A 14,233-nucleotide genomic window follows, 5' to 3' on the forward strand; every position below is an offset into this window, starting at 1 on the left:
CCTAATAAACTAAACAAATTTATTTCTCTCTCACAATTCAAAATACATTAGGTCATTGTTTAAGGCTAGACTTGTATGTACGATATGGCTCTCACTTCGCAATCTTGTTTAAAGAAATATTTATCCAAATTAATAAATGAATAAAACATGTCTTTGAACAATATTAATTTCGACAAAAATTAAAAAAAAATTAAGATTAGTAAAAATTGGAGATACCCTATACAATTTTGTTTGGAAAAAAAATCAGTTTGGGTCCTTGTAGTTTGCCCTTTTTTTTTCTTTTTTTTTGGTTTATGTAGTTTTAATTTTGTCAATTTAACCTTTACAATTTGATATTATCGTAATTCAAGAACACATCTAAATTTCCATCCAATTCCGTTCAAAAGAAAATACTCCTCCACATAAAAAACACGTGTTTATTTCATCAACAAATTGGATGAAAATTTGAACGTGTCCTTGAATTGCAATAAAATCAAACTACATAGATAAAATTGCCAAAATTGAAACTACATGGATGAAAGTGAAAAAAAATATACAAATTACAAAGTGTCATTACGATTTATCTTATTTTTTAAAATTTTTTATTTATTTTAGAATTAAAAAAGATAAAGGATAGTTGTGTTCCATAAAAATAGGGGATATGAATCTTCTATTTTTTTTCTCTACTATAATCTGCTTGACTTTTCATTCTAAGTACTAGCCTTGACAGGACCCGACCCAAATTCCACTTTGGAATTCGAGCCGAACCCTGTCGAGCACAAATGACCTAATTGCCTTTTTAATAAAATTTCAGTTTAAAAACAAACTTGACTTCTACCGAAAATTAGGCAGAATCTCCCCTGTAATCTGATCAATTCCCAAATTTTTACATGTCAAAATAAGCATATATATACAATCCAACTACCAGCATGCGTACATATATACATTCCAACAATTTAAATCTAAGTTCCAAGGCAGGTTATCAGAGCAACACTAAGAATTTACAAAAGTAGTCAGCTCAATAACATAAGAGCCCTACATCAGAATGGGGGAAGCGCGGAAAGTGGGAAACGGCCCTGTGGTGGGTCACTGTGCACGCCTACTGCCTGGGGGCGCAAAACATTGAAAACGTGAGTGGACCAAAAACAAGGTTTAGAAAATAGTATAAAAACATACTAACCCCCCTTGTAAAAACAGTTCTAAAAACAAAATCAATATCCTCATATATACTCATATTGAACTCATGCATTCATATTTATACGTATAACAACAAACAACACTCATGCTGGAAGATATTGAAGTAAAACTCATCCTATCATATAATTATACTTATTTATTCTTCCAAAACCCTTACTTACCATTTATACCTCGTGTCACCGTGGTGACACACCCTCGCAAGACTCAGGTTAGCCTGATCCGCCCTCCTCACAAGACTCAAGGGACACCAAGCCCATCTAAATTGCATTTCTCGGTCCCACAATTCGAATATCCCTAAGTCTCGTGGGGCCAAAGTCAAGCTTCAGTGTTTTGAAGGCTTTTGAGATCAAGTGATGATTTTGAGTTTTTGTTTTTAATTGACTTTTTGACTGTCCTTTGATCTGTTCATGTTCTCTCATATTTATAGAAAAAGCTGGAGTGGGATTTCTAATCTTTTAATAATGGGTGGCAAATCTTCTTAAAAGATCTTTTTTCTTTTCTTAATGTCATAAGAGAAGGAAGCTACTATTTTGACAGAGAAGGGCTGTCAACAATCAACTTCCATGGAGGTCCTTTCCTTGCTTTTTCTGAAAGAAGAACCAACTCTTCTTTGTTCCCTGTTTGTTCCTTGTAAAGAGAAAGAACACAATTTGCCATGATGGTCAGTTTGCTTTTTCAGATGAACAACTTCCTGCTCCCTACTTATCTATTTAGAAAATATAGCCTGCTTATCCCTTGGAAATGGCACATGCTCTGGAGCATAATTTTTCTGAATATTAAAAAAAAAAAGGGTTTTGATCCTTTGGTTGTAAAGTTCCAAAGAAGTCTTTCTGTAATGACATGCCTTTATTAATTCCCTATCACCTATCTTGTGATAGTTGAATTTATTAATTTTTCAAAGTCAGGTAGTCACATGGGTTTCTTTGTCAATAGACTTTTCAAAAGTCTGCTGATTTTGTACTCTGTGTTTTGAGATCAATGGTGAGTATTTAGAAGTTGGGCCAAATCCAATTCTTCTTTAGAATTTTATTCACCTGCTTGGTGATGATTTGCAACTCTGCCACTTTTGAAAAAGATATGGGCCTCTTTTGTTTGGTCTTGGACTACTTTTCTGGAATCAAGGCCCATTCTTTTGCTTTCTGTTTTTGTGGGCTTTTGTAAACATGGGCTGTAGTGTAGAGCTTTGGCCAAAAATGGAAGGAAAAATCTCGTAGCTGCCAAAAAATTGACATGGTCCTTCCTATTTTGGATTGGGCGTGCCAAATTAGGCCCAAACACTTATATTCTCTTCTCAATTATCTAGAAATTAGTTCTCAATATTGCATAATCTCCAATTATCAAAAAATACCCTTTAGGTTTACATCACATACTATAACGCACTTCCCAATACAAAATAACATAAATAAATAAATATATAAATATAACCACTACCGCTAGAGCTTCTATCAATTCCAATAATGCATAACTTAGCGATGTATATATATATAATCATACACTCATCTCATTCTATCAACTTATTAAATGAAGATAATAATAATAAAGATAGCATTAATACTAATAACAATAACCATAGTAATATTATTAACAATAAATAAATAAATAACTAATAACCCTTAGGAAATCCAAATTCGTCTCTTCCATTAAATCAATTACAACCTCCAGTAGCTATTTCCAAATTCGCTTCAACGGTGCATATAATACTATTAAGAACTGATACTCAGACATAACAATTCTAAGTCATTAAGCATGAGTTAAAGATAAATAAAATATTCAAACTTTGAATTATTGAATCGGAGCATCCGGGGCTTCGTTTCATGATCCGTGAAATTCTACACAATCCTAAATTTAAGACGATCCAACGGTTCGAACCTTTCGAACCCGGATAACGTACAATAGGCGAAATCTGTTCGAGGCTCAAACGACATCCGAATTGGAATCCGAGCACACCTACGCGCTCGTGACAACAAGTGGATCGCATCGGGACACAATGCCTCTCTACTACAGTGCCCACGCGCTGGCAAAGCGTGGGTGCCCAAAGCGATACCACTAGCCGAAAAAGTCTCAAAATCAAGGCCCAAACTTCCTACCCTAGGTTCAGGACATCGATTGGAACCACTTTTGTTCTTGGACCTGCCTGAAAAATGGTCGGAAGTAGCAGGAATTTCACTTTGAAATTCGACCAAAATTCAACTTGTAATTTCGGTTATCTACACTAGAAATCGATCCAATCCTACCCAACCATCAGCTAGAGCATGAAAAATAAGTGGAAATCCATACCTTGATTGCTGAATTTGGTGGCCGGACGACAGCGAACAATTCTAAAAAAATTCAAGCGAAAACTGGTTAATTTTTTGCGTTTTCTTGCGAACTCAGTGGGTCGGTGACAATTGGAATGCGGCAAGAAGGGTTGCTGGTGTGGTGGCGGTCCTAACCTAACCGATCTCGTGGCCACTGGCAATCAGATGTTGTGGTTATAGGGAGAGGGATGGGCAGCAATGAGGAAATTTCGAATGGGTGAGGGGGGCTGAGTCGCAGGGAAGAGAGAGAGAAGAAATTCAGTTTTAAAAAATCTAAATTTAAAAAATTACGATTTTGCCCCTTATCGTATTTTGATCATATTTTCTTCAATACAACTTGGATTTGAGTCCACTACGTGTCTACGAACTCGTATCGACGTGCTCTACACAGCGGCACAAGTGAAATACCCAAAAAAAATTCCAGTCAAAAAGTCAACTTTTATCATAATAAAATATTCTATGAGCAAAATTGTCTTTTCCTAGAATAAAATAATAATTAATAATTAATTAAGGATCGGGTTATTACATGGGGCACCAAGCCCCAAAACACCCTGAAAGAGTTGAAACCTTAGGGAGTGCTTTGGTCTTCTTCAATTGCTCTTCCGTACATTGAAAGTTTTAATGAGAATGATACATCGGCTACTCTGAAGCTATTGCTTAATAATAGAGGTGGAACAGACACTGGAAGGGGTTTGCTTGAAACATAGTGGAACAAGTGTTCCAGCAGCTGCTACTTGTTTGATTGGGCTTCCAGCAGTTTGACGAATGCTTGGTTACGCCTTTAGATTTCTCACCAAAAGGGTGATGCCCATGATTTCAATTTGGCTTCAGAAGATAAGTGTTTCATATCTGGAATAGGGTTTTTGAAGAGAAAGAGAGAGAGAGAGAGAGAGATATATATATATATATATATATATATAAGAAGATGAAAGAACCATTGAATCTGGTGCTTCCAGCAGTTTGAGAGTATGTTTGCCCCTCTGCTTGAGTTCAAGAACCAAGCCCCAAGAGTGCTTCGAAAAGCTCTTGGAGCCTTAGGAAACACTTTGGTTCCTCTCACCAACAAGATAGACAATTGTTACATATCAATATTATGGCTTGGCATGAGAAGCTTGTGGCATGGGAGCTAAGCCTTCATAAGTTTAGTATTATAGAGAGAGAGCTTGGATTTCCTATGGAAACAAAGGTTCAGAGCAAGGGGAGAGAGAAATTTGGGGGGATTTTGACTAAGGAAGAGAGGAAGAGATGGAAATAGAGAATGAGGTGTCTTAAGTAAATTTCCAGCCGCTTGATAAAGCTTGGTCGCGCTCCTAGATCGTGTCTTTACTGGGTAGAAACAGCTTGTTTTTATAGGCGCAGGAACCCTCAATTTTGTCAAGCCTCCATCCCCATTTTCTTCACTTTCTTCCATTTAATCTTATTTGGTGAAACTTCCCCAGCCTAAACCTATAGGCACGCAGCTTTTTGGGGTTCCAAGGTCCTCAGGCAACTGGACCTCTTCATGTGGGTAAGGCGCCACCCACTTTTTCCGCTAGTTTTCCTATTAGAGCTTGAAGAAGAAAGAAACAAGGGTAGGGACCTTAGTCTAATGGGTATTCCTCCTGTACTATGAATTTCCTTTGGTTTTTGCGATGGCTTCTGTTTGACTTGGTTCTAATGGCTATGTACGACGCTAGATTTTTTATAAGGCGTTGGGCTAGGCTTTTCCTAAGGCATTGGGTCATTGGCATCTTATTTCCAGTAGTCAGCTAAGTCTTCATAGTGTCGTCAAGTTGCAGGAAGTAGCTTTATTTGCTTTACTTTTGACAAGGTGCTGGATGCCATAACTAATGTGGGATTGTGTTGGATGCCATAACTAATGTAGGATTTTCTAAGTGTTGCAGTTGACCATTAGATATTCTTCTAAGGCATTGGGTCACTTTTCTCTCTCTCATGCTTACCCATATGTTTGGGCTCAAGAAATGGGCTTGAGTTTTAGTGCTCTCTAGCAGCCCAAAACTTCCATTTCTTGAACCTTCAATGGGCCTCATGAATACTCGAAACCATCTACACCACAACCCGCTCAACAAGCTCCAGGTATTCGCGTGGCTTGGGCCACTTAAGTTTGTCACGTGGCTTGGTGTCAAAATAAATATTTTTTGCTTGGCATTGCATGTTGCTTGGCGTATTTGTGCTCAAGCTTTCCCGTATTACAGTGGGTATAGCCAGGCTAAACGGTGCTTGACGGGATAGTAAGCGCAAGTTCATAGAACCAGTACATTTTACAGGCTTGTTAAAGCCTCTCTACGTGGTAGGTTGCATGTTGACTTGGTATGGCATGTGGACCATAACTTGCGTAAGCGCATATGACAAATTCTTGCATACCCAAGTGTCACGGGCAAGGTCTAAAATATCGATGATATCGGAAATATCGGTAGTCCAAAAATATGGAAATTTCGATGGAAATATCGGGATATTATCGATATCGATAAAAATTGAATAAAAACCATGGAAATTGTAAGAAAAACTTGGAAATTTTTATTGAAACTTTGGAGAATGTCTATTTAGTCAATTATCTATGAGTTTATCACAAAAAATTAGAAGGAAATGCATTGCACGATGGATTTAACTAATTTAAGTTGATTATACACCAAGCGGGCAAACACTATGAGTGTAAAAAATATGTAATAATTAATGAAAAAAGATTAAATACACCGTAATCATTCATATATAATGATTTACTATAATATTTTACACTTTAGACATTGCATGGTAAGATACATGAATGACTTAGTACCACATAGAGTTCCTACGAGGTTCAAATTTTTCACTATCTTCATCATCTCTATGTGTAGAGTAAGTGTATTGTGAAGAGTAGTCATCAAATGATAAATCCCCAAAATAGTTTTGCATGTAATTGTTAACATACCACCCATATAAATATAAATATTTTAGCATATTATCACAAAAACATAAGTGATATGGTGTTTAAGGTGTTGGAGGAGTAAAATGGGAGGGGTTCATATCCCCTTTGTGCTTTTTTCTCCCCTTTTTCCTTTTTTATTTTTTATTTTTTTATTTTTATTAAAACTTTTTTTTTCCTTCACATCGATATTTTCGATATTTTTGATATTTTAGCGATATTACATCGATATTTTGACAAAATATTGCTGAAATGTGAGCGAAATTATCGACATCGATATTTTCCGATATTATCGTCGATATTATCGATATATATACGATATGTACATGGATATGTTCCGAAATATCCGTGATTCAAAAAAATCGAAATATCCTCGATATTTCCTCGATATTATCGATATTTCAGACTATGGTCACGGGTCGCATTTAGACAAGTGCTACCGTGACTCCGTTGGGACATCTATGCGCTTATGAGGTAGTCTAAGTGTGGACGGGCGATAGCTTAAGAGCTAGAATGGTTGGTGTTGGCCAAGTTGCACTTGTGAAGGGTATTTTGGGTATTTCTGAAGGTTACGGGAGGAACCTGAGGGAACCAAGAATACCGAAATGTTCGTGATGTCGAGACGCAGGAAACGCAACTGACGGTTCACCATTCGGAGTTCGTATGAAGGAGTTATGCCTAATTATGACTCCTCGTGCATAGGTGATGTTTCCTCCTGGCAAAAGGCTAAATGCATAAAATGCTATATAGGGGGTGACATGGTGTCATGCTATCCACCACCCCTGGTGCTTACACCCTTGTGGCACTAAGCGAGCATCCTTATGACATTGGAGATAGTCATAAGGGCGGGCATAAGATTGTTGAAGGATAATATGTGCCTCCGAGGGAAACGAATTCCCGATGACAGTACGAACACGCAGGGCCGTTCGTATTGCGCATCGTTGGAAAGAGTGAGGTCAACATATGGCATTCGCTATGCCATCGGCTAGCGAGACATTTGACAATACTCGATGGACTTGGCTTGGGTTCGGCCTTGTCTAATATTGAAGGAGGATATTCGGATGCCGGTACGCATGGGTTGCGACCCCATGCAATGCATAGACGGTTATGTGGGACATTCGGAATACATATGTCGCCAAGGCTTGGGCGACATGCAAGTATAACAGCTTGCGTGTATAGCTTGAGGATGTGGGCTATCGTGGACGCTAAAGGAATGACCAACAAAAGTGTGGGTAAACCGATGGTGTGTTGGATCGCTATGTCTTGACATGGACATGAGAAACACATGAGGAAAGCATGCGATGTGGTCGATGCAGTTGACGTGTCTTATGCAACGCTTGATGTATGGGCGTCGAGGGTTCGTTGTTGGATGCGGGTGATTGTATTGTCACACGAAAGTGTGACTCGTTGTCTAGTGGGAGACGACACTTGAAGCTAAACCTCTCGCGGAGTTATGAGAGTCATGAGTATCATGAAAGGGAGAAGGCTGACCAGGATCCGAAGGGATCTTGGGCTGCACAGGTGTGCTTTGAGTGGCGAAATGTGTGTTTCGCTTCCGCCGCACCGCGTCGCTTGCTCATCCCGTGACACAAGTTAGGCTTCTTTCCCAGTTAAGTGTTGTATTGGGCCAGAAATATATTTGGACCCAGCCTTGGATTTTTTGGGCCTCAACAACAAGCAAAGGATCCGGATTGATTACGTAATTTTGTTTTTAATGTTTTTTTAAAAAAAATAAAGAAGTGTAAATTTATCATATTATCTTCATTTAATTCTTAATATTTACAATCAAAGATATTTTTTGATATTTTAAATATTTTCTCTGTATTTTACTTTATATATATTTTTTTTCTAAAAAGGATTTTTGCTAGTGTTCGAAAAAAAATAAAAAATAAAGGACTGGTACTGGTACAGTATTTGGGAACACAAGAAGAAAGGAGAACCTCGAGTAACCTGGTTGTCGGTTTCAATCTCAGCAATTATGGCGCTTAATTCACCGACTCGCTGCGCGGCTCCACTGACCCGCTCTGTCCCTCCTCGTTCGCCTCTCGCTTTGTTCAATCGGACCTTGCCCAGACCCGCATTTTCAACCGAATCCCCGACCGCCAGGCTCGTCTCCGTTCGTTGCCAGACTCTCACTCCGGACGGCGTCCCGTCTAAGCGGCCTGTGGGTTTGGACGAGTCGGAAGCTTCGATTGGGTCGTCGGGCTCTTCGTCCACGTCCTCCGCTATTGATTTTCTCACACTGTGCCATAGTCTCAAGGTATGCAGTGATTCTGTTTCTGTTCTATTTGTTTGGTTACCGAGAAAATCAAGGAATATAAAATGAAAGAAAATGTGTAGAATTGTTTGTATATGCGTTCTCTGATTCTAGTAAGTTTTAAAATTTGTGTGATATTAGGTGTGGGAGCTAACTAGTGAGCAATCTAGTGTAAGAATATTTAGTCAGTGTTGAATTTTCTCAGCAACCAAACAGAGATTAAATGCGTCCTTCCTTGAATTGAACAGCACTGGGTTTGGTGTTTTTTAGTTTATGAATTTGATTCTTGAAGCAATCGTGTCACGGCATGAAACCTACTGTGAAAATCGTGATTCAGAGGTTTTCGCATACAATTTATAGAATAAGTGATTATTTCATCTCATTGGTTTGACGCAAGCATTTTAGTTGTCACTCTGTAAAAGAAGCATCTTTGGATCCCAGCATCTTAAATCAATAGTAGTTATAATAATGCTACGGGAGTGGCTTCGTGTTTCTATCTACGGGTAATGACTCACATAATCAATTTAATAATTATTGAAACAAATTGGAGGAATTGAATTGGGTTGTGAAAGATGTGACTTATTGGGAAAGGGCTTAGCTTTACAACAATCATATGTATATGGTATCATAATGAAGAGCAAGTGCTTACTGGGATATGTATCCATAATGAGGGACGAATGCTTTATCTCAAGTAATAGTAGTGGTCTATAATATGTCTTTGCGATATGGACTTCTGAGAAGATCCACGATATTCATCTCTCTCTCTCTCTCTCTCTCTCTCTCTCTCTCTCTCTCTCTCTCTCTCTCTCTCTTGTAGACCACAAAAAGAAAGGGCTGGATCAATCATGGAATAAAGGGTCCTGAGTCCATTGCTGACCATATGTACCGCATGGCTTTGATGTCTTTGATTGCTGGTGACGTTCCTGGCTTGAACAGAGAAAGGTTGGAGTGTGTAATGCCATGTGTTGGCTTTGATGTCTTTTGATTATGCTGATAATTGATGCGTCACTTTGGTCCTTTTTCTGTAGTATCTTATTTTCTTTCTTGCCTGCTCTTATTTGAACAGGTGTATCAAGATAGCAATTGTCCATGACATTGCAGAAGGTACCTTTTAGTCCCTTATTCTTTCGCAATATCTCTACATTATATTTTCAAATGTGCAGTTCAAGGTGACGCTGTATAAGAAGCAGCTTTAGTTGAAATTAATAGACATCAAATTTCAATGCTTTTTTAAGTTTGTGATAGTGATGCTACTTTTTGAAAAAAATAGTATCTAGTCAGAAAATGGAAAAACTGCATATTAGCATTGTAAGAAAGATAGTATTTAGGAAAAAGTAATAATAACTGAAGTGATACCTGTGCATGTGTGTCTCGCTAGTTTGAAATGAAGTTTCTGGCAAAAGTGCATGGCTCTTAGTTCACATGGAAATACAATGGAGTGGTATTGGGGTAGATTGGGTAGTTCATAGGGTTTAGCTTTACCAATAAAAATTTCTTAAATATATCATTAGATGTTTTCCTATATTATTACGGAATAAGGATGGCTTGCTATCATTTTACTAATTTTTATTGTGTTGACATTTCAAATTTAAAGTGTGTTTGCATGTCAAAATTGTCATGTGCAGTGTGTGCATCTGTCTATCTACTAATACGTACGTCTACATACTTATACACACACACACATACATACATCCATACACACACACACACACACACACCTATATATATATAATGGGTTTTTTTTATCTGATTGGTTTTTGGACTATTCTTAGCTATTGTTGGAGATATAACACCAGCTGATGGCATACCCAAAGCAGAAAAGAGCAGAAGGGAGCAAGCAGCTTTGAATGAAATGTGCATAGTTCTTGGTGGAGGGATGAGGGGTGATCATTAATTCTTATTTTCATGGAATTCTTTGATTATATAAAAACGTTTCTTTTGGAATTGTATTGATTGTGAGTGTTCTTATTTGCAGCTGAAGAGATCAAAGAACTTTGGGCAGAGTATGAAAATAATTCGTCCTTAGAGGCTAATCTTGTGAAAGATTTTGATAAAGTATGTATATGTTGGCATTCGCATATAAATGTTACATTAACAGGTTTCAATATTAAGGCATCCAAATGAAACTGCTTAATTCAGTTATCCATGTAATATGGTGATTTATAATGGTTATTTCAATCTCATAGTTTTACTAGACATTATGTACTAGTAAGGGTTCATTTTATTTTGTTTTACTTCTAATGGGGACAGAATTCCAATTTGCTCCATCACTGTAACTAGCTATGCAGCAGGGACCTGTGTTACAACAAAATTTGTGATTCTGTAGTCCTAGTTTTGTGCAATTTGTTGTCCACATACTGTTACAACACAACTTGAGAAGCAGAAATTTACTTACGCATGCTTGTGTGTATGTGCTGTGTACTTGCATGCAGATGTGAGTTATGCATGTAGACCTTTCAAAACTTCCACTATTGCTTATGATATTCCTTCTTTTAACATGGTTATGGAACTCTGTTCAGGTTGAAATGATTCTGCAAGCATTGGAATATGAAATAGGTAAAGTGTTTCATTCTTTTGCTGTAACTTTGTTAGCTTTCTTATCTTTCTCTTCTGATATTTTTACCCTCGTAACAGAACATGGGAAGGTGCTGGATGAGTTTTTCATTTCTACCGCAGGTAGATTCAACTATTTTGATGTTATCTGAAGTAGAAAAATTTGTGGTTTCTACCTATTTGTAATTTTGCACTTCTTAATTATCGTTCTTTGTTTGCCTTCTTTTTCCCCCAGGAAAATTTCAAACTGAACTAGGAAAGAGTTGGGCAGCTGAAATCATTTCTAGAAGAAATTCACGGGTTGACAAGAGTCATAACTGATTCCCTCATTCGGTAATCATTCGCAGCGAAGCCAAACCTCCTAGAAGTTGGCCGTCCCGTCGCCCAGCAGCATTTTCCTCGGTTCACCAATTTTTTTTGACTTCTCACATAAAAAGGAAAACAATGATGTTGTTTCCACAGCACCCAATGGGATCCGCAGTTCGCATCTGTGCAACCAAAGCATGCATCCGTGGAGGCTGAGGTGAAAGAAAAGGTACAACACCACTCAGCCGGGGTAGTAGGCATGATTCGGTCTTTCTGCTTCATGCTATTCTAGCATTTCTCATTTATTAATTTCCAAATAGTTTAACATTCTCTTTTCATTTTACCAGAAATACATCAATTAGATTAGATATGTCCTGGGTTTTTCTGTTTTTTCAGGGTGAGATGGAGTTTGGTCAGTTTAGGTTTGAATTTTGGATCTGGAGCTTAAGTTAGGCGGATTGGGCTTAAGCCTTGTATTCCTTTTTCTTCAAAGTTTTGGGCACTCTTTTTAGGGTGTTTAAGCCTAAAATTATCAATTAATAAGTAGGCCCGTTTCTGTACACAATGCAACAGGGAACGAGGTTCAGTGGGCCTTAAATAAGCTTTAGGTTAGGTAATTGGGTTTAGTTGGCCTTAAATAAATATCTACATTGCCCTCCAACGCAACTCAACCTCTATAAAGTTAAGAATCTGAGCCTTTGGATTTCCAACTATGCGCGCGGAGTGGAGTTGGGAGCCTACACGTTCAGCTTTTTCTCCAAGTTTACATGTGTTTCACTCACTAGATTTCGGCCTTTTGTCGTCTTTCCCATCGGGTGATACTGTGCAAACGTGTGCTTCGAATCTCTGGTTGCTTTTGCTTTTCTTGCCACGGCACCTTCTTGATTCTTAACAAATGGTTCCCTTATCTTTTCCTAGTATCAACCCACTTGCCTATTAATTTCATCTATATCCATATATGATCCATACCAAAACAGGAGAATAATTCTCTTCATATACATATACATATTAGGGAGACTTTGAAAAAGACCGAAAGGGAGAAATTTTTTAGAAAATACGATATTAATTATTGATGAAAAAATACAGAATTTAAGGTGGTTGAATATGAGTAAATTTTCTCTAGTGGCTAAACACAACATTACGCGGAATTGATATAGAGAGAATCACACGTAACTTATTAGGATGAAAATCCCTGGTTCAATGATATATGACCTCCAGTGCAAGAGTTAATTAATCTTAACCGCTTAAACCACTGACACTTTGTGCATATTATACACTACAAGAAAAGAAAAAAAGTACAAAGTTGTAGGCTTTTGGGTCTCGTATGATATGATGTTAGCTTTGAAACAGAGTAATCTCTGAGGATCCACAACAGCTACCAGTGGAGGAGCTTCACGGGCAGCAAGCGCACAGCAAAAGATACGAGAATTATTAGAGCACATGAGTCCCACCACACCTTCAAATTTTTGCCATTTCTTCAGACACCAGACACACTCTGAAATTAGACCCACTTCATTGCCTGCATGCTACTAATAAATTATAAAAACCCACTTTTGTTTAACAAGCAACAAGATCTCTTAGGCCATGCCGACCCCACCATGCACCAAATTAAACCCACTAATCAATTCTCTGCAGACCAGATTTCTTTAGTCTTGTATGCATATATAATTGTGCTATGATTTGTTCTCTTTTTAAAAGGAAAAAAAGAAAAGAAAAGATTATGCTCTGACTGAGGTTGTCTTTGTTCCGATCCAGGATCTATAACATTGCTGAGCTGCTCGATTGCTTTGTGAACAAAATGCTCAATGAAAATAATAATAAAAGTATGGTTTGGCTCCTTAAAGTTGAGGGGAAGCTCCTTCTTAAAACCAATGGAGTTTTGACAGTAGTTAAATTTTAGCAATATTGAGAAAGTTTCAATAAAAAATAAAAATATATATTAAAAAAATTGGCAAGTGTCAAAATCACATTGGTTGTAAGAATGAGCTCATCCTTAATTTTAAAGAGCCTAACTTTTTCTTTTTCGATAAAGAAAAGAAGAGAGAAATAAAGACTAAAATTTACCCCAAAAAATAAGGAAATAGGTAAATGAGCATTTTCATGCTCTAATGGAAGAGGCAGATGGATAGGCAAATTACATATTTTCCCAACAAGGTAATATTGCCTACTTTAAAGTGAATAGGTATAAAAAGCAAATAGATAGACAACATGACATACCACCTAAGTTGTTATAATACAATTTTCCCTATTTCATTTGCAGACTACCTTTAAGATGCTCTAAGATGTGTTTCTTTCTTGACAATAAAGAATGCAGTCAAACTCGTCGTGGCTCCAAAAGAAAAAGTCCAAAAGAACACGCACATTACAGTAATTGCCCTATTTGTTTATAGTATCTTATTGTATTTAAGGACAAAATCAGCATTTAAGGGAGGTGGATATTTTATTAATTTAATGTTAATTTTCTAATGGAACTATTTTATGGTCTCATCTTATCTTTACAAACGAGTTCATATAACACCCCGCGAAAAGTGAAGTAATTATTCAATATATCTTATATAAAGTTGTGTGGCTTCTAATATTATTTGATAAAAATAATATAATAATACTACACAATTATTAAAATTCGTCCAAAAGTAATTATTGTAATGTAAAATTTTTCAAGATGCTATTTAATAAATTTGAAAATAAATAAGTTGAAAAGGTCCAAATTCCAAAGATTTAAAGAGCGCTGACCAATTTTGC

The 14,233-nt window shown here is 37.2% G+C and overlaps 1 protein-coding gene across 1 annotated transcript; it reads left to right on the forward strand.

The window, feature by feature from the left end:
* On the forward strand, window positions 8,255-11,621 carry LOC18790604 (HD domain-containing protein 2). Its single transcript, XM_007223678.2, has 8 exons — window positions 8,255-8,635; window positions 9,450-9,574; window positions 9,699-9,736; window positions 10,405-10,515; window positions 10,608-10,687; window positions 11,152-11,188; window positions 11,267-11,308; window positions 11,421-11,621. Exons 1-8 carry the CDS (start codon window positions 8,354-8,356, stop codon window positions 11,504-11,506), a joined length of 801 nt encoding a protein of 266 aa, XP_007223740.2. The 5' UTR covers window positions 8,255-8,353; the 3' UTR covers window positions 11,507-11,621.

The sequence above is a fragment of the Prunus persica genome, chromosome G1 (assembly GCF_000346465.2).
Source record: "Prunus persica cultivar Lovell chromosome G1, Prunus_persica_NCBIv2, whole genome shotgun sequence".
Lineage (NCBI taxonomy): Eukaryota > Viridiplantae > Streptophyta > Magnoliopsida > Rosales > Rosaceae > Prunus > Prunus persica.

Coding starts and splice junctions, on each gene's coding strand:
- LOC18790604 (XM_007223678.2), top strand. CDS start 8,354: ATGGCGCTTAATTCACCGACTCGCTGCGCGGCTCCACTGACCCGCTCT. Junction 8,636..9,449: donor CACTGTGCCATAGTCTCAAG/GTATGCAGTGAT, acceptor TCTCTCTTGTAG/ACCACAAAAAGAAAGGGCTG. Junction 9,737..10,404: donor TGTCCATGACATTGCAGAAG/GTACCTTTTAGT, acceptor GACTATTCTTAG/CTATTGTTGGAGATATAACA.